Source organism: Phoca vitulina, unplaced genomic scaffold, assembly GCF_004348235.1.
Source record: "Phoca vitulina isolate PV1807 unplaced genomic scaffold, GSC_HSeal_1.0 scaffold10, whole genome shotgun sequence".
NCBI classification, from domain to species: domain Eukaryota; kingdom Metazoa; phylum Chordata; class Mammalia; order Carnivora; family Phocidae; genus Phoca; species Phoca vitulina.
This window is the reverse complement of record NW_022589713.1, coordinates 6834990-6861124: the sequence shown is the minus strand read 5'-3', so window position 1 is coordinate 6861124 and position 26135 is coordinate 6834990. Positions and strand designations below refer to the sequence as shown.

Below are 26135 nucleotides of genomic sequence, written 5' to 3'. Positions count from 1 at the left end.
TGTGGTGTAAGGAAATGGTCCAGTTTCATTCTTCTGCATGTGGCTGTCCAATTTTCCCAACACCATTTGTTGAAGAGACTGTCTTTTTTCCATTGGACATTCTTTCCTGCTTTGTCAAAGATTAGTTGACCATAGAGTTGAGGGTCCATTTCTGGGCTCTCTATTCTGTTCCATTGATCTATGTGTCTGTTTTTGTGCCAGTACCATACTGTCTTGATGATGACAGCTTTGTAGTAGAGCTGGAAGTCCGGAATTGTGATGCCACCAGCTTTGCTTTTCTTTTTCAACATTCCTCTGGCTATGCGGGGTCTTTTCTGGTTCCATACAAATTTTAGGATTATTTGTTCCATTTCTTTGAAGAAAGTGGATGGTATTTTGATGGGGATTGCATTGAATGTGTAGATTGCTCTAGGTAGGATTGACATCTTCACAATATTTGTTCTTCCAATCCATGAGCATGGAACGTTTTTCCATTTCTTTGTGTCTTCCTCAATTTCTTTCATGAGTATTTTATAGTTTTCTGAGTACAGATCCTTTGCCTCTTTGGTTAGATTTATTCCTAGGTATCTTATGGTTTTGGGTGCAATTGTAAATGAGATCGACTCCTTAATTTCTCTTTCTTCTGACTTGTTGTTGGTGTATAGGAATGCCACTGACTTCTGTGCATTGATTTTATATCCTGCCACTTGACTGAATTCCTGTATGAGTTCTAGCGGTTTTGGGGTGGAGTCTTTGGGATTTTCCACATAAAGTATCATATCATCTGCAAAGAGTGAGAGTTTGACTTCTTCTTTGCCAATTTGGATGCCTTTGATTTCTTTTTGTTGTCTGATTGCTGTGGCTAGGACTTCCAATACTATGTTGAATAGCAGTGGTGATAGTGGGCATCCCTGCCGCGTTCCTGACCTTAGGGGGAAAGCTCTCAGTTTTTCCCCATTGAGAATGATATTCGCTGTAGGTTTTTCATAGATGGCTTTTATGATATTGAGGTATGTACCCTCTATGCCTATACTCTGAAGAGTTTTGATCAAGAAAGGATGCTGTACTTTGTCAAATGCTTTTTCTGCATCTATTGAAAGGATCATATGATTCTTGTTCTTTCTTTTGTTAATGTATTGTATCACGTTGATTGATTTGCGGATGTTGAACCAACCTTGCAGCCCAGGGATAAATCCCACTTGGTCGTGGTGAATAATCCTTTTAATGTACTGTTGGATCCTATTGGCTAGTATTTTGGTGAGAATTTTTGCATCCATGTTCATCAGGGATATTGGTCTGTAATTCTCCTTTTTGATGGGGTCTTTGTCTGGTTTTGGGATCAAGGTAATGCTGGCCTCATAAAATGAGTTTGGAAGTTTTCCTTCCATTTCTATTTTTTGGAACAGTTTCAGAAGGATAGGTATTAATTCTTCTTGAAATGTTTGGTAGAATTCCCCTGGGAAGCCATCTGGCCCTGGGCTTCTGTGTTTTGGGAGATTTTTGATGACTGCTTCTATTTCCTTAGTGGTTATAGTCTGTTCAGGTTTTCCATTTCTTCCTGGTTCAGTTTTGGTAGTTGATATCTCTGGCAATGATTCTAAGAGGCATATATAACAGATTCAAAACACAAACATGAATACATTTCCCTTTATGAGAACTTTGAAAAACTTGATGATCCAGTGGTGCTGGTATATAAGGAGGAGGCACTGTTCTATTTAGTTAAACAAATGAATAGAACCGAGGACAGATAAACAGGTAATAAATGATTTTTTTTTTTACCTTTTGCCTTTCTCTAAGCCTCATTTTGTTCTAAATAGTTTGAGAACCTTATAAAGATATGGGCAATATAGCAAGCTACACTTAATCAAATATAAGTTATGAGGACGAGTCATAGAGAAAATTAGCATGGAAAATTAATGAGGCACAAAAACTCAGATTAATATACAAAATGCTAAAATAGTTAGGCTGCAATTTTGCCTTTCTAGTTATCTTCTCCCTAGCTTTCTGACAACCAGGTGCCCTATGGTCATTCTCATCTTAAAAAAATTTTTTTTCCACTTGACCGTGAATTCCTCTGCGTAATCAGCCCCTTTCATTTTCCCTTCCTTCTCAGACCCATTTCTTTGCCCTACAAGCTCTCGTCCTTCCCTACTCCTTTCTTTTCCCACCTTTAATTAATTCCTTGATCTCTACAATCTACTGCATTTGATGAAGACTAATCTTTTCTCCTCTTTGACATGCACTGCTCCTCCCTGTTTCTATGACAAAGTATCTCCTAGATTTCCTCTGTCATTCCTTGTTTTCTCATATCTCTCTCATCTCTCATTTAAAAACAAAACAAGGCCACCTGCATGGCTCAGTTGGTTAAGCTTCGACTCTTAGTTTTGGCTCAGGTCATGATCTCAGGTCATGAGATCAAGCCCCGAGTTGGACCCCTTGCTAATCTTGGAGTCTGCTTGTCCCTCTCCCTCCCCTCGCTTATGCTCTCTCTCTCTCTCTCAAATAAACAAACAAATAAACAAATAAATAAATAAATAAAATCTTTAAAAACAAACCAAAGAAAATAACAGATTTTCCATATTTATTCTTTTTTTAAATTTTATTATGTTATGTTAATCACCATACATTACATCATTAGTTTTTGATGTAGTGTTCCATGATTCATTGTTTGCGTATAACACCCAGTGCTCCATGCAGTACGTGCCCTCTTTAATACCCATCACCAGGCTAACCCATCCCCCACCCCCTGCCCCTCTAGAACCCTCAGTTTGTTTCTTGGAGTCCCTAGTCTCTCATGGTTCATCTCCCACTCTGATTCCCCCCCTTCATTTTCTTTCCCCTATAAATATTCTTGCCCCCCAGAATTCTCTCCCTACCTTTGGGTTTTGACTTTACACACTCTCTTTTCCAATCTCTTCTCTTCTCCAAATATCCATGTGCTGCTGACATCCAGTCCTGAATCTGCTTCCCTGATAGTATTCCTGAGTCCTGGATCCATAGATACAGCTATCACTTAGACATTTACAACTGGACAAACCACACACATCTCAAACTCAATGGGACCAAACACAATTTATTGTCTTGTGTCCAAATGGCCTCAGAAAACAAACCAAAAAACCCACCATCCATCTAAACCAACATCTGAAAGATCTCAGTAAATAGCAATTATGGTCAATTATTTAGAGTTCCTTAGTGCTCACATCAAATTACCATATCCCATTCATTCTACTTCTGAATATTTTGACTTCATTAACACAATTTAGTACTTCATGATCTTTTAAAGCTGTTCCTTTCTGATGTCTCTGCCTGTGTCCTGTTCAACTCTATTTCATCTTCTATGTTTAGTGTACTGGATCTTTCTAACATGCAAATCTGGTTATATGATTTCTTTGTTTAAACTTTTCAGTGACTTTCATCACATAATAAAATAAATCTAAATCCATTAGCATGGTGTTCAGATTTCCAGGTTCTTACATTTTTAACTTTTCTTGCCAATGCTTCCCTTCATAATTTTGTTTTAAGCATACTGAGCTGTAATATTTAGTTCCCAAACCCTCTGTGAATTCTTATTTCTATACCTGGCTATGCTTTTCTAGAATGTCCTTCCCATCTTACTTCAAGAGAACTGCTGCTCACCCTTTTATGTTCATGAAAAGCATCATTTTGTGGGTGAGGGTGTGTGTGTGTGTGTGTGTGTGTGTGTGTAGTCTTCTCTGGCTTTAAAAGACTTTAGCAATGTTGCTATATGGTTCATTGCAACTTGTATTTACCTGATGGCAACAATCCTTGTTTTGTTTTATAATTGTGTTGCATGTTTGGTTTAGCATCTCTCTAGGAAGTGGAATCACCTCTTAGCATCTACCAAAGCATTTTCTATACAATGAGTGTTCAACAAATAAATGTCTTCTGAGAAAACAAAATGAATGACTGAAAGGAAATTTTATTGTTGTTCTCTGGAGGGATTACTAGTCAAAATGTTTTCCCAGTACTTTTATGTCTTTTTTACCTTCTTAATCTTTTCAGTAAATTAGATTTCACCTATAATTTAATTTATATCAGGCATTAGGGTGGTTGGAATACTTTGCTTCCTTTATAAAATACATTATAAGATAAGATCTATAAGATAAATTAAATACCAGTTTGACCTCATTTGTCTCTAAAGAGATGTATTAATGCCATTAAGGTTTTTATAAGGTCTATGAAATATCCAAGTATCCATATACATATTACCTGGGACTTCAGTTAGCACAAGAGACATGCTCACAGATGGGAAATTATCACTTTGTTTGAAAAATAAATTAGAAGTATTCCTGATTATCAGATTGATATCCCCTTAATTGACAAATGCAATGATTACGATCAGTAATTCCTAAAAATGTGCGAATTATTATTCAGGACACACATTCCAATTTCTTGTTCAGCTGAATTTCAGTTGTGTCTTCTTTCTGTGTCTTGACTTTATATTTGGACATTATTTGTTCATAGATCTATCAGAACTTATATAAATAAACTATAAAAGACTTAGATACCTTCTATTTTTTGACAAATCAGGACATAGACACTATAACTATTCTCTGGTATTTATTAATTTCAATTTCCTTTCTTTGTTTCCTAGGCTTCCTATTTTTTTTTTCTCCTTTAAACTTGCTGAAGTTGCTTTGAGAACTAAGAAATATAAGAAGATATTTCTCTAGTAGACTTTTTTACATAGAACTGTGGTGGTTGTTTTTTGACATCTAACCTAATATCTTCTTGTTTCTATCTGGGTTCTTCAAGTGATATAAATTCAGTAATTGGACATAGAGAAAAACATGAGCCAACAGATTATATCAGCAAAGATCATGAATTAGGACAGCTGGAGATAAAGAATGGGAAATAGAAAACTTAAACTGACTTTTGTTGTGAGACAAGTGAAAAGTATTGGGAAATAAAAATGAAGACAAGTTTGAAACTTATCACTGAGGGGCTTTCAGCGTGAGGGTTAGACGGTTCTTATGTCTTGTATGTTTTGGTGTTTATCTACCCATTGTCTTGTCTTGCAAATTATCAACTCAATATTTAATGAAAACATTATTTTTCTACCTAAAAAACTACCTGACTTACTTTTCTATTTTCATGGTAGTCACACACCCAGTATTTCATTAGTTTTTATTATTTTATTTTATTTTTATTTTTTATTTTTTTGTTATTATGTTATGGGTGATAAATGTAAACAATGAATCGTGGAACACTACATCAAAAACTAATGATGTAATGTATGGTGATTAACATAACAATCATTAGTTTTTAATTTGAAGTTTTGTTAACATGCAGGAGACATCTTGGAAAAGTTTGGAATTTGATCACGGCTCTAGAATTCTCTGAATATCTAGGATCCTGTGGTAAATAAAGTAATAGCAGATGTCACAGAGTTGCCAAAGGTTTGTGGCTAGGGCATCAGTAAACTGGATTCAGAGGTACCTGGGATGAGATATGTGTGTATACTGGGGAGAGGGACGATGGCTTGTGCGCCATGTGTGCCAAAATGGATATGTACATCTAAGTCCGCATACTGACTTGCCAGAGGCTCTCTCAAAATTAGTTGCTTTTCCTTAGACTCTGTCTTAAATACCAAGGTTATTGCAACATTTTATAATGTGGCATATTCAAAGAATTTGGAAGTTCAAAGAACCATATTATCGAGTGCTGTGGTTTCAGAGAGTCAGTACATCTATTACTTACTTTCTCCCCTGAATTCTGAACCAGTTGAAGATTATACACAAAATTCAAGGAAATGACAGTCAAAACATAACCATTATTTCTAAAGGTGGCTTTGGAGAATGTGTATTTAGGGTATTGTTATGACACTCTTGAGTTAGATTAACTCATCTGTAGTGGCTGGCCCTGCTGACCAGTCACACACTGCCTCCCTATGAAACTTGCTGCCTGAAGGAACAAACAGAGTGAAATGCAACAAGCCACAGAAGGTTCGTGGGAGTGAGGATCCTTGTGGACAGGCAGCAGATGAAAAGAGAAAAATTAGAATGGGCTGAGCCTAGTTTCTCTTCCTCAAAACCACCAATCTGCAAAGTCCTCTTTTCATCTCTGGAGACAGTGACTGAGGAGACACTCCTGTCGAGTGTGTCATGCTGATTCTGGTCACTCTGCATAAAAATGGAATGGGAAATATAGGTTCCTTTATAACACTCACAAATCACATTTCTCTCCAAGTTCATAGCTGTAGGCATTTCTGTTGCTGTTTAATTACAGAGAGTACTTTGACATTTATTTCTTCATTTCAGAGAATATGGCTTTTGATGCCCTGAATAGATGGACTGCAAAGAAACTCGATGCTGTTGTTGTAGGAGTGGAGTAAGAGATGATTTTCTTTTGTTACTATGATTTTGCCTTCACCAAGTAGAGGTTTGATTTCCAAATCAAATCAACTATGCCTCAGATATAATTCTTTAAAAATCACTCTATTTTATTTGTCACCATTGTAACATAGACCATTCCTCAAAAGAGTCCACTATCTCATATTCTTCTGTGATTCTGTGAGTCTCTGAATGACATCCTTGAGTGAGCATTTTTGGAAACACTTGCTCTAGACACATAAAACTTAGGTCCCAACTAGTGTCCCAAATAACATAGCTAGGTAGGAAGAAATAAATTATTACACATTTGGGTTGGTAGGTGGTGTTTGGGTTGGGGATAAAATATTTTATTTTATAATAATTCTTGTTTAGAGTAATGTAGGAGATAAAGTTTGGGATCAGCTAAGAATTTTAAGTCACTCTCAGGGGAAGTGATCTTATATTCTGGATTTTGCTAGAAAATATCAGAATGTCTCAGGACAGTTCAATATTTTCTTAGATGGGTACAGTCTATATTTCTGAAGCTGACATCCCTAAGAGGAATATTTTTTGACCCCTCTTCCCTAGTCCATAGTAACAAAAACATACTTAGAGACTTCTAATCCAATAGTTCTTAGAGGACATAGTGACATAGGTTTTTTGTTTGTTTGTTTTTTAGCTAGGAAGCTATGAAAATTTAGAGAGACAACTAAAGTGACAATTTGATCATCTAAAGAGTGATTGACAATGTTGTCATTATGGTTACTTACAATAACTAGAACTTCCTATTTTCAAGGATACTTCTAATTTATAATATGAGGACATTACTTTTTTTTTAAACTTCATAGCTTTTTTTTTTTTTAAAGATTTTATTTATTTATTTGAAAGAGAGAGAAACAAAGAGAGCATGAGCAGGGGGAAAGACAGAGGCAGACTCTGCACTGAGCAGGGAGCCTGAAGCTGGGCTCAATCCCAGGACCCTGAGATCATGACCTGAGCTGAAGTCAGACACTTAACTAACTGAGCCATCCAGACATCCCTTACCTTCATAGCTTTTTGGGAAGTAATCTAAACCTTCTCATTTTAAATCTGTTTTAATATAGTGATATGTTTGTGTCTGGCGTATATATCCTATCAAATCCTTATGATTTGTGTTGTTCTTTGCCCTAAAAAGTCTAAATCTACTGCATTTAAAGTATAGACACCAACATCTTTGGGGTGAGTTTAACCTATATTTCGTTTAGGACTTTCTAAATAATAATTTATGATAAAATTTTAAGTATTATATCACTTAGTATAGTATCATCAGCATTTAATGTTAAGTACATATATTTACAGATTTTATTATTCTAAAGAGCAAAAAGAAAAAGTTAGCCCTGATAGGTAACAGGCTAATAGAATTATTCTATTTTTACTGGTCCACATGTATAGGGAGAAAAGTCCATTTATATCCATTAAAAGTGTGGTGTGATAGTTTGCCTTATAAATGAATTTATCAGAAACAATCGACCTCCCTACCATATTCAAAATGTTATTTATACTTCAAAATTTTCATCTAAAATCAACTCCTGGGGATTATCCATGGTGAGATATGTACATTGCAAACATGTAGAATTTTTTTCTAAATGACCTTGAAAAAATATAATACTTTGCCTATAATATTCTCTTAGATCTGCTGCCTTCAAAAATCCATGGTGCTTTTCATATATATATATTTAATGTTTGGATCATCAGTTACATTGAGAAGATGATATAAGCTGTAGAGTATATCCAATCCAAAATGTGCTTTACCTAAAAATTATACTTACAGTCTTAGGGAGTTCATAATATCCCCTACCCCTCACACACAATGCTATCCAGGGAACTTAGATACAAGGTTAAAAACCTTTATACCAATTTTCATTTTTTTCAAATAATAAGGAGTTAGTGGAAAAACTCAAGTTTGATTTTTGGAAGATTAAACAGTAGAGACTGGTGTTAAATTGTATCTATTTGGTATTTAAAAGCTACATGGAAAGATACAACCATAAATGGTACTTTAAAAAATTGTTTAAATGAATTGTTCATTTTTAAAGCTATAGACTAGCTCCTCAACACCACTTTCCAATTCCATATGAAGATTGCCTCACTGCAGTTAAGTTTTTTCTTCAAGATGAAATTCTTACAAAATATGGAGTAAATCCCACCCAAATCTGTATTTCAGGAGACAGTTCTGGGGGCAATTTGGCAACAAGAGTGACTCAACAGGTATGTTTTGTCTTTATTCTGAGAGGATGAGGTCAAAACTCATTTTTTTTTTTCCTGTGCAGATAATCAGTTCTTCTGGCATCATTTGTTGAAAAGACCATCCTTTCTCATTGGATTACAGTGATGCTTGAGTCTAAGATCAGTTGACCATAATATGACTATTTCTGATCCTCTCTTCTGTTCTATTGATACTTCATTGACTTCAGCTTTGTCTTTTCTTCAAAATTGTTCCTACTACTCTAGATCTTTTCCATCAAAATGTTGGGATATCTTGTCAATTTCTAAATTGACAAGTAGTATTTTACTTTTTCAATGTAGATATCTTACAAATCTTTCTTCAATTTATTCCTGAATTATTTTGGAAAATTTTCATGTAAAATAATATTTTTCAAATGTTTCTTTGACAGTATATAGAAACACATTTGATTTTTACATTGACCTTTTATAATCATATCATTTTTTTAAAAAAAATCATATCCTTAAAGGTTTCACTTATAGATTCTAGTATTTTTTTAATATTTTCTAGGATTTTCTACACAATCATATCTTCCACGACTAGAGACAGTTTTAATTCTTTCTTTCCAATCTTTATAATTTTCTTAATTAGTGCACTGGCTAGGGCTTTCAGGATGATATTGAATATAATTGTCTTGCTCTGAATCTTAGGAGGAAATTGCTCAACATTTCACAAATAAATATGATGTTAACTTTTCATAGTTGGTTTTTATTGGTTGAGGAAGTCCTTTCTATTCCTAGTTTGCAGCTTTTATTGGTTGAGGAAATCCTTTCTGTTCCTAGTTTGCAGATAGTGTTTCCATAAATAGGTATTAAATTTGATAAATGTTTTTTTAAGATTTTATTTATTTATTTATTTATTTATTTATTTATTTATTTATTTATTTATTTTAGAGAGATCGCCAGCAAGTGAGCAGGCGGGAGAAGGGCAGAGAAGGAGGGAGAAGGAAAAGCAGACTCCGTGCTGAGGGTGAGCCACCCTGAGATCAGGACCTGAACTGAAACCAAGAGTTGGATGCTTAACTGACTGAGCCACTCAGGCACCCCAAATTTGCTAAATGTTTTTAATGCATCTATTGAGATGACCATGTGATTTTTCTCCCTTTTTCTTTTTTTAAAATTTTTTATTGTTATGTTAATCACCATACATTACATCATTAGTTTTTGATGTAGTGTTCCATGATTCATTGTTTGTGCATAACACCCAGTGCTCCATGCAGAATGTGCCCTCTCTAATACCCATCACCAGGCTAACCCATCCTCCCACCCCCCTCCCCTCTAGAACCCTCAGTTTGTTTTTCAGGGTCCATCGTCTCTCATGGTTCATCTCCTCCTCCGATTTCCCCCCCTTCATTCTTTCCCTCCTGCTATCTTCTTCTTCTTTTTTTTTTTTCTTAACATATATTGCATTATTTGTTTCAGAGGTACAGATCTGTGAATTGTGCAAGTCTGTTGAATCACAGATCTGTATCCCTTTTTCTTTTAATGTGTTAAGTTATGTGAATTTATTTTCAGATGTAAATTATGCTTGCATTCCAGACATGAGCCTCACTTGGTCATGATGACTTAAATTTTTATATATTACTGGTTTCCATTTGCTAAAATTAAAGATTTGAGGGATTGATTTCTATTTTTTAAAAGTTCTTTGTCAGGTTTTGATATAACAGTTGTACTGGCCTCATTCAATCATTTGGGAAGCATTCCAACTTCTCTATTTTTTTTTTTTTTCAGAATACCGAATCATAAATTTATTTATTCTTTAAAGGAGAAGAATGGTGAGGATAATAGAAAGCTCATAGCTGAAATCAAAAATCACAACACAAATTCATCATTTGTTCAAATGACACTCAGTTTCTAAAAATCAAACTGTTAGAGGGCTGTTGAAGAGGGAGTAAGTCAGGTTGTTTCCAGTATGTGATTGTGGAGAAATCAGACATAGGCTAGTCACACAAGTCAATTAGTCATCTGTGTTTCCTGAGCCCAAGTCTTCAAGGCTTGGCAGCTTCTTCATTCATGGCACCAAAACGTGATGTTAGGTATGCAAAGAGACACTCATAAGAATTGTGGGTTTGTCCTCACTCAAAATTCATGGGAATGATTCAGGACACTGGCAGGGGCCCTTGTGGGCTGAGAGGGAACTTGTAGAGGTGCTCCAGTGAGTTGCTGCTGTTGGGAAAAAGAGGTAAGGGGCCAGCTGGAATGGAACTGGGGGAGCTCCCAAGTGGGGCCGGGGTCTAGGAGCAGGATGACAGGAGCAGACCTTTGGCTGTTTGTGGGCCATGTGGGCCACAGGAGAGGAGCACTCAATGTCTGCCTCCTTTGGGTTGTGAGTCTTGGAGGGGGTGAACTGCAGGACTGCTGTTTCAGGAGTCATCCACAGGAAGCAGAATTAGGGGTAAAGGTAGTGCCAGTGTTGATGTCACCAGTACTCACAAAGGCTTCTATAAGAGTTTGGTACATTTGAAACATTTCATCTTGGTGATGAGCCTGCTCAGCAGATTCCTCCATCAGAGTATTTTGGTCCTCTAAAGAATATAACTATGCTAAGAGCTCTGAAGTCACAAAATCTTTAACCTTATTGGTTATAAGGTGCATTATCATTTTTGGAATTTGATGTCAACACATGTATGGATGGTAGACATGTAAGAGCTTACTAGGTTATGAATGGTCTTCACTTGACTCTCCACTTCTGGGTTTATGGAAAACTTTTCTGCTTGGTTATTCTCATTATTTGCAGTTAAAGATTCATCAGGAGAAACCTCAGTTCTTATTAGAGCGGTCTTCCAGCTGCCTACATTGTCCTGTGAATCACATGCCAGCTCAAGAAAACAACGTTTGTGAACATTTTTTTGTTCTTTATTAAAGAATGCAAAGATGTGTTTGCTGGACATAAAGCTCTTGTCCACATCTGAAATTTCCAGGTTGTCCACGGAAAGTATATACTTCTTTTCTTTTTCCTTGTCATCTTTGTACAAGGACAAACTTTCAGTGGCCAGGACAAACCAATATCCTTTAGAGCCTCCTTGCATGATGCTAGTGATGTTGATGGCTAGCTACTCCTTGCAAATCACCTAATTTCTAGTTGTGTTTTTCCCATGAACTTGACTTCTCCTCTGCTAAGCATTTGCAAAGTTAATGAAATCTTCCTGCTTGGTGTTGATGTAGGAGACTTGATGTAGGAGACTTGGATGTCAATAGCAGCCTGATGCTTTGTCTTGCCTTCTTGCTGTCAAACATGGTTAGCAACAATCCTTTCCATTTCTTTTCAGGGTCTGGGCAAGTTTGCCAGTTTGGGGGGTATACTTCTTGATAGTGTTGATTAATTTTTATGTTACCAAATCTACACTTTTCAAATAGGCCCTCTCAGCTTTGCAATTCATTTTTTGACTATTGCTTGGATTGCAATGTCTGGAATAAACAACCCTGTTGTGATACAGTGTATGTTTTTGATTGCATAGGTTATTTCTCTTCACAATTCTTTCTCATTGAACTCCATCTTTACTATCTCAGAAGGAAAGCCTTCATAGAAAATACAATTGATTTTAGCACCCCTTGAGAGTTCCAGGGTATCTACTTGGTCCCCTGGCCCCTTGATTCTCTTCTCAAAGTCCACAGCAAATTGTTGATCTACCTGTAACAATGCTTTCGTCTTCCTGGTAGGGTCTTCTGGCTTAATGTTATTGTAGGCTTCTACTTCATGTTCTGTGAAGAGCAACAAACTTATAGTTTGTTCCTGAAGTTTGGCAGAGTATCTCAAATGTGGTTGGTAAGTCGCTGATTAAGGGACTTCTGCAGGAATGGGGTCCCCACCAGATCAGCAATATGTTTGTAAGCTGGGTGTGAGAGAAGCAATTTCTTTTCTGTCAGTGTAGCAGCCTTAATGTCCTTCTTCATATTTATGTTCTTCTAGCTTCTGTTTATCATCCTCACGAAACCCCTGCGAAGAGGCAGCATCTTGTTCTCTAGGACATCCCTGACATCTGTTTCTTCATCCATAAGATCTAGTTTGGTGATGACTCCAGGGGTCCTCAGACCTTGAGGATCAACATCTTTAGCTAGCTTCAGTGATCTGAGTTTTTAAGATTGGTATTGGCTAGGGCAACAGCCAAAAATCCATTCTTCTGCATGATGAACTGCACAATTATTTCTCTGATTTGATACTCAATATCTGGTAGCTGATCTCCTGTGAGCACTTTAGTAACTCTAGGTGAGTTTATAACAGATTTAACACACGTGGGGAGTAGATTCATAAATTAATGAGTACGGAGGAAATGCCTGTATTCATTCTGGTCACCTGGGTGTGTAATAGAATGAACAGATTCATTCAATCTGTTTCTGCTTCAATTTCATGGTACATGCCATCAAAATCTGTAACTGTTTTTTCCTTTGTAGTGTAGAAATCTAGCATATTCTGCTTTGGAATAACAAGCTACAGCACAAGAGGCCATCTCATTACAATGCCCAACCCTTGAGGGAGAAGGTCCTAGATTATCATGTTATTAAAAAAGGATATAACTCAGACACAGCCAGATGGGAGACATGCGTAGGGCAAGGTGTGGGAAAAGGGCTCAGAGCTCCAATGCCCTCTCCAGGTGTGCCATTCTTCCCAAATTTCCATGTGTTCACAAACCCAGAATCTCCTTTAAAAAAAAAAAATTTCCTTTTAAATATGAAAATAAAATACTCAAGTTAGAGCACTTACAGGAAAAGTATATACACATATGTATTTATATTTTATATATATATATACACATGCAAATATATATATAGATACATACGTATGAATGTGTACACATACATATGCATATATACTAATCTGTAATACGACATACGCATACAAAGCCCTATTGTAGAGCCAGAATGGCAACAGTTAACAAAGCTTCACCTTTGATCTGTACCCTGGGCTTCCGTTCAACCCAAGATGGTCCACTTTAATCCTCTTCATGTTTAGAGTTCTATATAAATTTTCTTAGTGGAAAAAAAATAAAAGAGAATTTCATTACCAAAAAGAAAATTTGCAAACCATTAGACTTGTTGATTCCTGAGGCCTCCTACAACCTGAAGTAATTTGCTGTGTATTTGAAATAATATACCAATTTATTTGAAAGATCTTGCTGGGATGGGGTGGGAAGTATGGTGGGGAATGAAAATTGGAGACTATCCCCTCTTTTACATTACTATATTCATTGCTATGCCAAGTCATATAGCAATCTAATCTTGAATTTTATCTAAAACTGGTTTTATGGATATAGAAATTCTGAAAATTGTCCAGTGATTACCCAATAACAATCAAGAAGCACCTTGCTACACCTGTAATTTCTGCTTGCATATTGTAATATTTCCCAGGCTTTGTAAATGAGGAAAGCTTTTGAAATGATGACAGATGTAGTCATAGAGATTCATCAAAATGTGAAGACCTATCTTACTGCTTTCCAGCAGGGCAATCCTAAATATTAACATAGTCACCAAAAACAGATGCAATTCTCAGTAAAATTTGTGGGACAGTGTAAGTTGTTGTCTTGAAGTGAATTAAAATTTGACAATCATCCTTTTCCTTGAATTAGTTAATTATACAAGAACATAGTATCTGTTTAACTTTCTGATATGCCTGATCAAAGAAATTGTTACAACTGAAAATACTGTATCAGAACTCAATATGCTTAAATAACATAAAAAAGGTGACTTCCTTTACCCTTTCTTGTTTATTTTTATGACTATATTTTAAGTTACTTATTCACAGTCTGCTAAACTTTCTACATAAGTTATACTTTAATCAAAAAGTTTTATTCCCCATACTAGGTTTATTTTTTATCTGGGTCATCAAAATCAACTTTGTAAGTATTATAAACCCATTTTTTCCCCCAAAGTCTCATGACCCTGTGTTTAATAGTATGTTATAGATTTATGGCCTGAAAAACTCAGTTTCAAAAGAATGTATCACTGAGAGATCAATAGTGTTCTATACTCTGAGAAGACTTCAAGAGGATATATTAGATTTGTTTTTCCTGTGTGGATACAAAAAAAAAAAAATCATACAGAATTCACAAAATAAAAAGATGTTCTCATAGATTAAGAAGTCAAATAAATTCTTCTGTAATTTTCTTTTTTTAAGTATTTTATTTGTCAGAGAGAGAGAGAGAGAGAGCACGAGCTGGGGGAGAAGCAGGCAGAGGGAGAGGGAGAGGCAGACTGCCCACTGAGCAAGGAGCCCGATGTGGGACTTGATCCCAGGACTCTGGGATCATGACCTGAGCCGAAGGCAGCCTCTTAACCAACTGAGCCACCCAGGCGTCTCTGTAATTTTCTTTTGTGGACTTTGTTTATTTTTCAATTATATTCTAATTATTGAAAAGAAAATGAATATATTTCCCCTATAATTCTGAGACTTTCTGGCAACATCATATAATGTGTCCTAAAATCACTAATGTTGCTGGCCAGTCACAATGATCTGGATAATCACTATAGTCAAGGAATCTTTTCTGGGCATAGTCCCTTAATTTTTAATTTAAAGGAACAAATATTGTTAAAAATTTAATCTCAGCATCTAAATGCAATTTCATGGTCAGCTCATCCAATTTTATTTTAAAGTAATTTATGCATTATTTTTATTTATTTAGGTCATAAATGTCTTCTTAATTTTGGAAAATAATATGGATTGATTTGATATTTTGAAGTAATTATTAAATTCCATTCTTCTCAATTTTTAAAAGCTATGTGTTTCCATATAGGTAATTTGAAAAGGGAGCCATACAGACACCAGGGTGGCATAGTTGGTTAAGTGTCTGACTCTTGGTTTCAGTTCAGGTCATGATCTCTGAGTCCTGAGACTGGGCCCTATGTCCGGCTCTGCATTCAGTGTGGACTCTGCTTGAGATTTTCTCTCCCTCCCCCTCTGCCCCTCCTGCTCATACTCTCTTAAATAAATAAATCTTTAAAAAAAAGGAATATGTAATATTAGATATCTATATTTATTAAAGTTTATAGTTTTGGCATTTCTAAATATACCTTTCCTACTAATTTGTCTCATTCTTCATAAGGTGTCATGTGACCTTGTGATCCAATTTATAACAATATTTCTATGGCATCTCTACATCATATTTCTATGGCCATATATAGTCTTGTATGTTTGACACTTCTTTAAAAATATTTTTAAATTTTTCTTTACAAAATAGTCTTAATAGTAAATATTAATCAGAGACTGTAATTAATGATGATGCTTCAAAGAAAACTTGACAATCAGCACCCTTGGACCTGGGATATTTTTAGTAGTAGGTATACTAGTTTCTGCCATGTTTATTTATATCTATGTAATCCCAACATCTCAGTGTCACACAGACTACCCGAAATCCATTGAAACAGATATACCTGTCCTCTGTTAACTTGAATTTTGCATCACCGTTGCTCTGAGAGTCTCTATCCATCTATGCTAGCAGAATCAAGATGAATTGCAAAAGCCATTATGTAGTCTCAGGAGAGTCTTTGTCATCATTTATTAGATCTCAAACTGAGTATCCCTCGCTTAAGAGTTACAGAAATTCCTCCATTCCTCTATTACCGGTCCATTAACAATAGCTCTTTCTTTCCCTGTGTTGGTCAAGTGGAAGATACGTCTAGGAAAAGCAATTTGTCTTGGGATATACATCTTCATCTCAGGGAAAGAAATGTCTCAGTAAGTTTGCTAGATTAAATAAAAGATTGGCTAACTTTTTCAGGTCTGTAGAGCTAAAAGGCCTTTATTAATAGTGCAAGTTAAGTCTGAAATTCATCTGTCTTTGACATTATTACCTTTCCACATTTGAAAGCTGTTTACCTGAGACACCGTAACAACAAAGTTGCCTTCCTCTGGAGTTACAGATGGAGGTCAATTTGGGTGGGAAGAAAGTTGTTTTGCCTCAGCCTAACATCAGATATTCAACTATCATAATTTTGTTTTTTTTTTTCGGATTTGGGTTAATTGTTTTCCTCGTCAGTGGGAAAAATAGTTTGAAATTATGTAATTAATTTGACACTGACTTACATGCTTACCTTTTGATGTGAACTCAAAAGATGAAGGATCTGTATCTGTTTCAGTGCTATAGAATTTTATTTTATTTTTTAATGATTTTCTTTATTTGACAGAGAGAGACACAGTGAGAGAAGGAACACAAGCAGGGGGAGTGGGAGAGGGAGAAGCAGGCCCCCCCTGAGCAAGGAGCCCGATGTGGGGCTCGATCCCAGGACCCTGAGATCATGACCTGAGCCGAAGGCAGACGCTTAATGACTGAGCCACCCAGGCACCCCCAATGCTATAGAATTTTAGATTCCAGTTGGTCCATGATTATGTTGAGGATGCTTTTAGTGAGGTATTATTTTCCTTAAGTAGCCAGACTTTTTATTTATCTATTTATTTTTATTTATTTTATTATTATTATTTTTAATAAGGACGTTTAAGGGTAAGATATATTTATGTTAGCCAGATATTTATGTTATGTGAAGAATTTCTACTTATCTCTCTGTCGCTGTTTCTCTTTCCCTGGTTTTCTTCTCTCCTCTAAGAGATCTACACTTGAAATTAGTTTTGATTCACAAGCTTAGTTTTAAGTCTATTGTCTGTGAATTGAAACACATTTTCTTAAAGAGATAATGGGCAAATGGCCACCAGATACGTTCTTCTTTTAAATCCTGTATTATCTCCAAAACCAACTGACAAATCCACCAACCAAACATCAAACAAAATTCCGCTATATATGTTTACATGTCTTCTCCCCTGTTTTTTTATGGTTAAAAATGGTATTTTAATTTCCAGTTTTTATTACTAGTGAAGCTAATTTTTATGTGTTCATCATTTCTCTTCCTTTTTCTTTCTTCCAGTTTGGATGGTCATCATTGAAATCTTTATTTAGTTGCCTCTATAATTATTTATTAATTTTTTTAAAAATTTGAGCATAGTTGACACACAATGTTACATTAGTTGCAGGTGTACAACATAATAATTCAACTTCTCTCTACATTGTGCTACGCTCACCACCAGTGTAGCTGCCGTCTGTCACCATAAAACACTATTGCAATATCATTGACTATATTCCCTGTGCTGTGCCTTTTGTTCCTGTGACTTATTCATTTTATAACTAGAAGCCTGTATTTCTCAGGCTCAAAAGCATCCCACCACCTCTGCTGGATTACTTCCCTCCCACCTCCTGCCACCTCAGGAATCTTTATCTAGAAGTTATTCTCTTCCTTCCCAGTATTTTCAAAATCTCAAACCTTATTTGCTCTTTTACTTCAGCATATAACCATATCTGGGCCTTCTCATCTCCAAATCAAAACAAAAAGAAACACAAAGTTAATGAGCCTTTCTTAATCCTTTATCCAACCTTCTGTTCTATCACAAGCCTTTCTTTTTGTACCCAGTTGAATTAAAAGCAAATTATGCTCCTCTTCTACATACTTGTAATGTATACCTTCCTCAGTTCATCACCTTTGTGTTCTCCCCCTGGCCATTTCTTCAACTTGCTGTGGCTAAATTTGTCAGGGATCTCATTATTTCTCTATTTAAGGGCATTTTTGTTATTGTTGTTCTTTTTATATAACTTCCTTTTATCACTTAAAACTCTTTCCAGGTTTTGCCTTAGAATACTCCCTTTTTCCCATGAGGTCTGTAATAGCACTCTCTCTGTCTTCATCTTACTTCTCTTCCAACCAGTGTTATGTGAGACAAACTTTTGGTCTATACATTCTTTTACATCTGGTATCCCTTAGGGCTCAACCTTTGGTCCTTCTGCCTTTTATGCTACTCTCTGCCTGGCCTTGTGGCTTCAGCTCTGATTGATCTGCTGAAGGCTCTTAAAGTTATGTCTCCCACTAAGGCCACGGTCATGAGCTCAAAACACATATATCCAGTTTTCCCCACCTGGATATTCTATAAGAGCTAGAAACTCCCACAGGCAAACCTCCTCTATATTACCTGAAGCAGTTTTACACAGTTACAGTATAGTGATTATTCTATTATTTGTTGCATGTGCATGTTCCCAACTAGACTCTTAAGTATTTTGGAATCTGGAAACAACAATTTTTTTTAAATCGTTATGTATCCAAACCCTGACATCATACCTGTCCTCTTCCTGCCTTCTTCCTCTACCCTTCAGAATACTCCAAGATTTGACTTTTGCTTCTCTTCAGCCTGTTTTACCTGCTTAGCAGCTTCCTGTAATCTGTCCCATTGTGTAACAGAGCACAGTCTTACAGATTATCTTCAACATGTTTTTGTGGGAAAAATTTAGAGATTAAATAAAGACACTGGTTCTGCACATGGCTGAAATGAGCAGTAACTGATTATTCGTCTTTGGAATCAAGTTGATTTTGCTATTTGCCTGAGAAGAGCATGAGTGGATTCATTTTTGTCCCCTCCCTATTTATGCACTGTTTGTTTCTTTGAATCTTACCTCCCCCCCCCCAAAAGAAAGAAGTTCATAGATATTACATCAGAGGAAAGTATGGTGGACAGTGATGTTAGACAATTTAGCAGGGGCAAATCATACAAGGGCCTTTTGAATTTTTTTTTTTTTAACTTGACTCCAGGGGCATTGTGAAGTCATAGAAAAATTTTAATCACATTTGTATTTTAAAAAAATACTGTTGTTTGACTTATTTCACTTAGCGTAATACTCTCTAGGTCCATCCACATCATTGCAAATGGCAAGATTTCATTTTTTTTTATGGCTGAGTATTCCATTATATATATGATTTCACTCATATGTGGAATTGAAGAAACAAAACAAAACCATCATAAGGAAAAAAAAAAGAGGCAAACCAAGAAAAAGACTCTTAACTATAAAGTGCTAACTGATGGTTACCAGGGTAGAGGTGGTGGTGGAGAGAATGGGTTAAATCTGTGGTGGGGATTAAGGAGTGCCCTTGCTGTGATGAGCACCAGGTGTTGTAGGGAAGTGTTGAATCACTATATTGTACACCTGAAACTAACATTACACTGTGCGTTAACTAACTGGAATTTAAGTAAAAACTTAAAAAAAATACTGTTGCAAAATGGAGAGTAGTGTAGAAGGTGGGAGAGAGTGGGAAGGAGAACATGGGAAAGAATTGCAATACACTGATGACCAAAGAGAGTATTGTGGATTAGGATAGTGGGTTGGGGAGAGGGTATGTTTTTTCAAAGACTTCTGAGGTCTGAGCCATGGGTTTGCACAAGAGTTATTACAACTTTTGTCCAGATAAGACACCACTGGTTCATCCTCAAACAAAAATGGAGCTGAGCCAATATTTCCTATGGTTTGCTCGGTGGAAGATCAAAAAACATTTTCTTTCTTTCTTTTTTTTTTTTTTTTTAAAGATTTTATCTATTTATTTGAGAGAGAGAAAGCGTGCATAAGCGGGGTAAGGGCAGAGGGAGAAGGAGAAGCAGAATCCCTGCTGAGCAGGGACCCAGGCTTGGGGCTCAATCCCAGGACTCCGGGATCATGACCTGAGCTGAAGGCAGACACTTAACCGACTGAGCAACTTAGGCGCCCCCAAGAAACATTTTCTGAAGCATTTCAAGGATAAGCTGTTGGATTTCTATTACATTTGTCTCCATGACAATAAGAAGGATAGCTATCATTTACTGAGTGCTTACCAAATGCCTAGAACCATACTATAAATGCTTTATCTAACCCGCACAAAACTGATATGCCGTATCTACTAATTTATATCAATTTTAGAGATCAGGAAATGGAGGCCTTACAAAGTTAAGTGTCTTGTCCAAGGTCATAGAGTTAATATAAATTCAGGATTCAAACTTGGATATGAAAAGCTTAACCACTGAGCAATACTGATTTCAGGCCCTTCTTCCCCAGTTACTAGGTTTGTACCTGGACATGGTATCTCATGAATCCAGCACTGTTGAGTCATATACTCTGTTTCACTGTCCTACTTTTAGGACATAAAATGGGAAGTGCGATTTTCAAGGAAGGAATAAGGAGCAGGAAAGAACAGGATAAATCCTTAAGGAGGAGAGCAAGTTGATCATCTTGGGCTTTTTGAAGGGCCCTTTCTTTTTCCATTTGGGCTGCTATCACATAATAGCAGGTACTGGGTGGCTTATAAAAAACAGAAATTTATTTCTCACTGTTCTGGAGGCTGGAAGTCTGACATCAGGGTGTCAGTATGGTCTGGTGAGGGTCCTCTTCCAGGATGCAAGCTTCTCATTATATCCTCATGTGGTGGGAGGAGAAAGCTAGCTCTCTGGGCCCTCTTTCATAAGGGTATTCATCCCATTCAGGAATGTTACACTCTGGTGACCTAATCACCTCCCAAACACTCCACTGACTAATACCATCATCTTGGTTATTAGATTTTCAACATATGAATTTGGAGGAACATAAATGTTCAGACTACAGAAGGCTCCATGTGGGAGTTCTCCAGCTTCCAGTGTAGTTGGAACATGCACCCTAGGATGAGGCCAAAAGGCCTCTTATGTTGGAATTCCTTCATGATGGTTCATAGTTCACCCAAATACGCACTGGCTATCTGTATATTGGTGAAATTGGGTGTGGTGTGGAGTGGGGTGGTCAATGAAAAGGAAAATTAGTGGGAGTTACAATTCTAGTTGCTATGAAGCTGGGATTCCTGGGTTGAAAATAGTAGGTCTGCTAAGTGTGATGAATAAGACTTAGCACTAGTGATGTAGGAATTCTACATATAAGTTAATTTTTGTATACATCTATACTTCTGTGGATGACAGTCAATGGATAAGTTGCTGTGGATGTGCAGAACTTGGATAACACACATCCAAACCAGGGGGCTAGGTGGTAGGGACCCTTCGAACCAGTGACTGGTTTGAGAGGGGCAGTGGATAATGAGGGACTCAGTGCAGGAACTGTAGTATAGGCCCTTGGCAGCAAAACCTACCTCTCTCTAGGAAAGCACCATGCCCCAACAGATGGTCTTGGGACATCCGGGGAATGGGAGAGGATCGGTAACGCTTCAGACTGTCTGGAGCAGGCTTTATGTCAGGCACAGATATCCATGACGGACAACGACTGTGAATGGGCTTCAAAGCAGGGGAGTCAGTAGACTGACACAGGCCTCTCTGTGCAGGACATAAAGTCATGAAGCATCTTTTCTCTGACTTTGCTATCAGCCTCAGCCACCATTCCCAACTCATGGGGGTTGGTTGTAAACAAAGGAATTAATGTAGGAGTGAAAATAGTTCTGACCCTCATGTCACTCCAAGCTTTTTAGCATGACACAGAAGCCTTTGATGAACTGGTTCCAGATTCATTCTCAAATATGTAGATTTAGGAGACCAATCTTTACCATGGTGTGAATAAACTACTCTCATGATAACAATAATATAGTGGCATGACTTGAAAAACCAGTTAGAGATTCAAATTACATGGTTTAATAAAAGAGGAGCAGAGGGAATAGTTTATATGAGAGAATTCTATTTTTAGATTTCATGAATTTAGGATTAATGTTACTTAATTATAAAAGGGAAGTTCAAATGCCTCATATCCACTGTGTTCTCATTGAAATAATGTTAATTATTGAAAAGGATTAAGAATAAGGATGTACTTTGTTGAACATATTCCATAGCCTTTTACTGGGTTACCCAAAGGTCTTTATTATACTGAAAAATAAGAAAAATTTAAATGACAACTCAAGAACAGTTACCAGTGTTTAAACCTCAAGAATATTATAACACGCAAGGAATCTTTCTCAAATTTTTTTTTGACTTTGTATTTTCATTCTTGTTCTTTTCAGAGTAATAATGTCCTGAGATAAATAAATGTCTTATACATTTTTTGCAGTCAGGTACTTATGAATTGCCCATGAAATGAGAAATACATATCCATTCATGTGGTAGTCACATTTATATTATAGGATGGTCCACTCAGGGCTTCCAGTAGTAATGTTTATGGATCAATATTAATGCGTATTTGGACCTTTGCACTCTGATTAGCTAACTGTCTTTGAGTCTATGTGGGTCTAGAAGGAAAGAACAAAGCTATAGATAATTCAATAATTCAGTGTTACTGTTGGGACCTATTTGTTATATGTCTCTTACTGCTTCTTACATCCTGTGATTTCTGGTTTAACGATAGCGTCCTCTTAAGAGCATTATAAACTGAGCAGCAATATTGATTTATTCATTTCTCTACTTTTTTTAATGCTCAACTGAACACTTCATTATCTGAGAAGTAAAGGTACTCACATGCATAATCACACATACATATTTATAAATATATATAGAATGTGTAGAAAACATCTGAGAAGATTCGTACTGGACTGATAACATAGTTGTTAAAACTAGGGCAAAACTGCCAGATTTGGAGGATCTGACCAGCAGGTTCTCTTCCAATATTGTGAAGGGGGTTAACTTTGAAATGAGCTTCAAAGGATGACCGAGAAATAGGAAGGTGCATTGAATGACCAAGCAACAAATGATGTAATAGGGACCTAGAGGTGGTAAGTAGTGACACATTTGTGGGAAGATAATTTATTTCATCTGACATTCCAGAAAGGGCAGTTAGGGCCAGATCAGGATGTTGGTGGGTTCCTTTTGCCCTATCCCTGTGTTTGTGGTGCAGCTTGTTTCTTTGTCTAGGTTTAGGATTTTGGCAGTGGGATGTTGATGGTGAACTTTTGCTCAATAAATCATCTACCTGAGGGCACTTGGAAAAGATTTGGGAGTTTCTGTCAGGGAATATTGTTTTGGCTCATTTTCATTCTAACCTTGTGAAGCCTCCAGCACCTTCAGAGAGCATCGTGGAGGTGGTGGGATACTATTTCCCTTTCTGAGGTACCTCTGGGATTTCAGTTTATTCCATCCTTTGGGTTCATCCAGCCACTGTGGTGAAAGATTGACTTATAGGTACGTCCTCCAGTCCTGAGCTTTTCACTTGGGGCAGTAGCAGGTTTTTTCATTTGTCTAGATGTCATTGTCTCAGATGCGATGCTCTAGCTAAGACACTTGCTCCTTGGAGATTATTTTGAGGTTCTCTCCTACGGTCCACAGGGTCATAGGTGAACCCCAGGACACCCTTCACCTCTGGAAAGAAAAAAGGGCTCCTTATCAAATATTTCACATTTTTCTCCTTGCACGTCAAACTGTAAATATCAACAAATTTTTTTAAAATAATTTCATCCCTTTGTTTTCCAAATATCACCATTCTTTCAGAAAGTAAGTTACCTACCAATTGGCTTTTTTTTCTTTTTCTTTTTGTCTCTCTACTTTTACATTTTATTTATTTATTTATTTATTTATTTATTCATTTTTATTGTGTTCAATTAGCCAACATACAGTACATCATTTTGTGTACTTTTACATTTAAATGTGTTTCTTAAAATTTATGTATGATGTTGGGAACTTGCTTAATAGCCAAATAATATTATTTTAAACTTCAAAATATTTTCATTTTAATATTAATATTTTATTTTAATTTTTAAACTTTAAGATAAAATATTATTTTAATAATTGCATGTATTTCTTCCATTCCTTGTGGTTGTTTTCAGTCAAGAATTTTTACAAATTTATATATACTGTCAATTTCCCTCAGGAATATACTATTCAGGTTATTTGCATCGGTGATTTTTGACAAAAGCATCATTATATGTATGTATCTCCCTCTCCCCGTCTCTCTCTTTTTTTCCCCTTTGCCCAGTGTACTGCACTCATTTTATTGAGTTAGCTCTCTGGGCCCTCTTTCATAAGGGTATTCATCCCATTCAGGAATGTTACACTCTGGTGACCTAATCACCTCCCAAACACTCCACTGACTAATACCATCATCTTGGTTATTAGATTTTCAACATATGAATTTGGAGGAACATAAATGTTCAGACTATAGAAGGCTCCATGTGGGAGTTCTCCAGCTTCCAATTGATGATAAACCATCAACTTGCTAAAGCAAATCTAGCCAATTGATGATAAACCATCAACTTGCTAAAGCAAATCTAGCAGGGTTTGTGCGACTAGTGGTTATGAAGCCAGGTTGCTGTTCCTCCTGTCACTGCCTCAGATTGAGGAGCTCACTGTGTCTGTTGCTCCCAGTCTCTCAGATTGCTCTTGGGTACAGCCCAATTGTGCCTCACCTCCTGCCATATGTCTGTTTTTAAAAAAAAATTATAGATATATAATTGACATATACCATTATGTTAGTTTCAGATGTACAGTATGATAATTTGATATATGTATATATTGCAAACTGACAACACAATAAATCTAGTTGACATCTACCACCACACATGACTACAAATTGTTTTTATTGTGATGTGAACTTTTAAGATTCACTATCTTAGCAACATGCAAATATACAATATAGTATTATTGAAGTATAGTCACCATGCTGTCATTACATCCCCATGACTTATTTTATGACTGGGAGTGTGTATCTCTCTTTCTCCCTTTCTCACACACACAAACAATATTTTTAAAACTTTACTGTTGAAATGAGCTTGACCTTTTTTCCTGCCACTGGAAGACATCATAAATATTGTGAAAATAATTATAATATCACATCAATTTTGTAGATTTGTTTATCACACGATTGCTTAAATTATTAGAATTCAATCTCTTCCTCCTGGTGTTTTGGAAGTCTTTGCTTATAAGACATCTTATGTTTTTTCAGGTGCAGAATGATCTTGAATTTTAACATAAAGTCAAGATACAAGCTTTACTTTACCCTAGCTTACAGCTAATTGATTCCTATGTGTCATCTCACCAAGAAAATGAGAATGGTATAGTTCTAACAAGGGACTTAGCCATAAAACTCATCAGTTTATATTTCAACAAGAATGAAGCATTTCTCCAGGCAATGAGAAGAAATGAACATATGCCTCTGGGATCAAGACATCTGTTTAAGTTCGCTAACTGGAGTACTCTCTTACCCGAGAAGTTTAGAAAGGGTTATGTTTATACTGAACCAATTTTTGGAAGACACAATTATTCATTTCCAGCACTTACGGGTATCAGAGCTTCACCCTTGTTAGCCAAAGATTCCTGGTTACAGAATTTGCCACCAACCTATATTCTTACTTGTCAATATGATCTTTTGAAGGATGATAGATTTATGTATGTTTCAAGACTTCGAAATGTTGGAGTTCAAGTTACTCATGACCATATTGAGAATGGAATCCATGGAGCTTTATCATTCATGGCATCACCACTGTATTTACATCTAGGTTTCAGGATAAGAGATATGTATATTAGTTGGCTGGAAAATAATTTATAAATATAGTATATGTAAAATATATATGGCCATCAGGCAATGGATTGTAATTTGTGATATTTTGTAGTTGTAGTGCAAAGAACAATGTCATTTGTGTTATCTGAATCTAGATTTAAAGCAGTTATAACAGTTACTGTATGTCCTCGAACTAGTTAATTTTTCTGATTCACAGAACCTGCAGTTGTAAAATGCATTTAATCCCTTCATTTGCATCGGTGATTATAGTTGATTATAATTATGTTGGTCCCGATAGGGACCGATCCCTATTAAAGTTGAGAAATAAGAATGGTTACTGGCAAATTAGAGAAGATAGTTTCCAGGCAGGCACAGAAATTGCAATACTGCGTGGGAAAAGGAA

General features: G+C 36.3%; 1 protein-coding gene and 1 pseudogene across 1 annotated transcript in view; one reads left to right on the top strand and one right to left on the bottom strand.

Moving 5' to 3' along the window:
* The window catches only part of AADACL2 (arylacetamide deacetylase like 2), a 31245-nt gene extending 5465 nt beyond the window's left edge, over window positions 1-25780 (top strand). The window contains 3 exon segments of the mRNA XM_032409191.1: window positions 6261-6330; window positions 8387-8558; window positions 25178-25780. Coding sequence (XP_032265082.1) covers window positions 6261-6330; window positions 8387-8558; window positions 25178-25780 — 845 coding nt within the window.
* On the bottom strand, window positions 10562-15994 carry LOC116635203 (annotated as a pseudogene).
* Window positions 25781-26135: the final 355 nt, after the last annotated feature.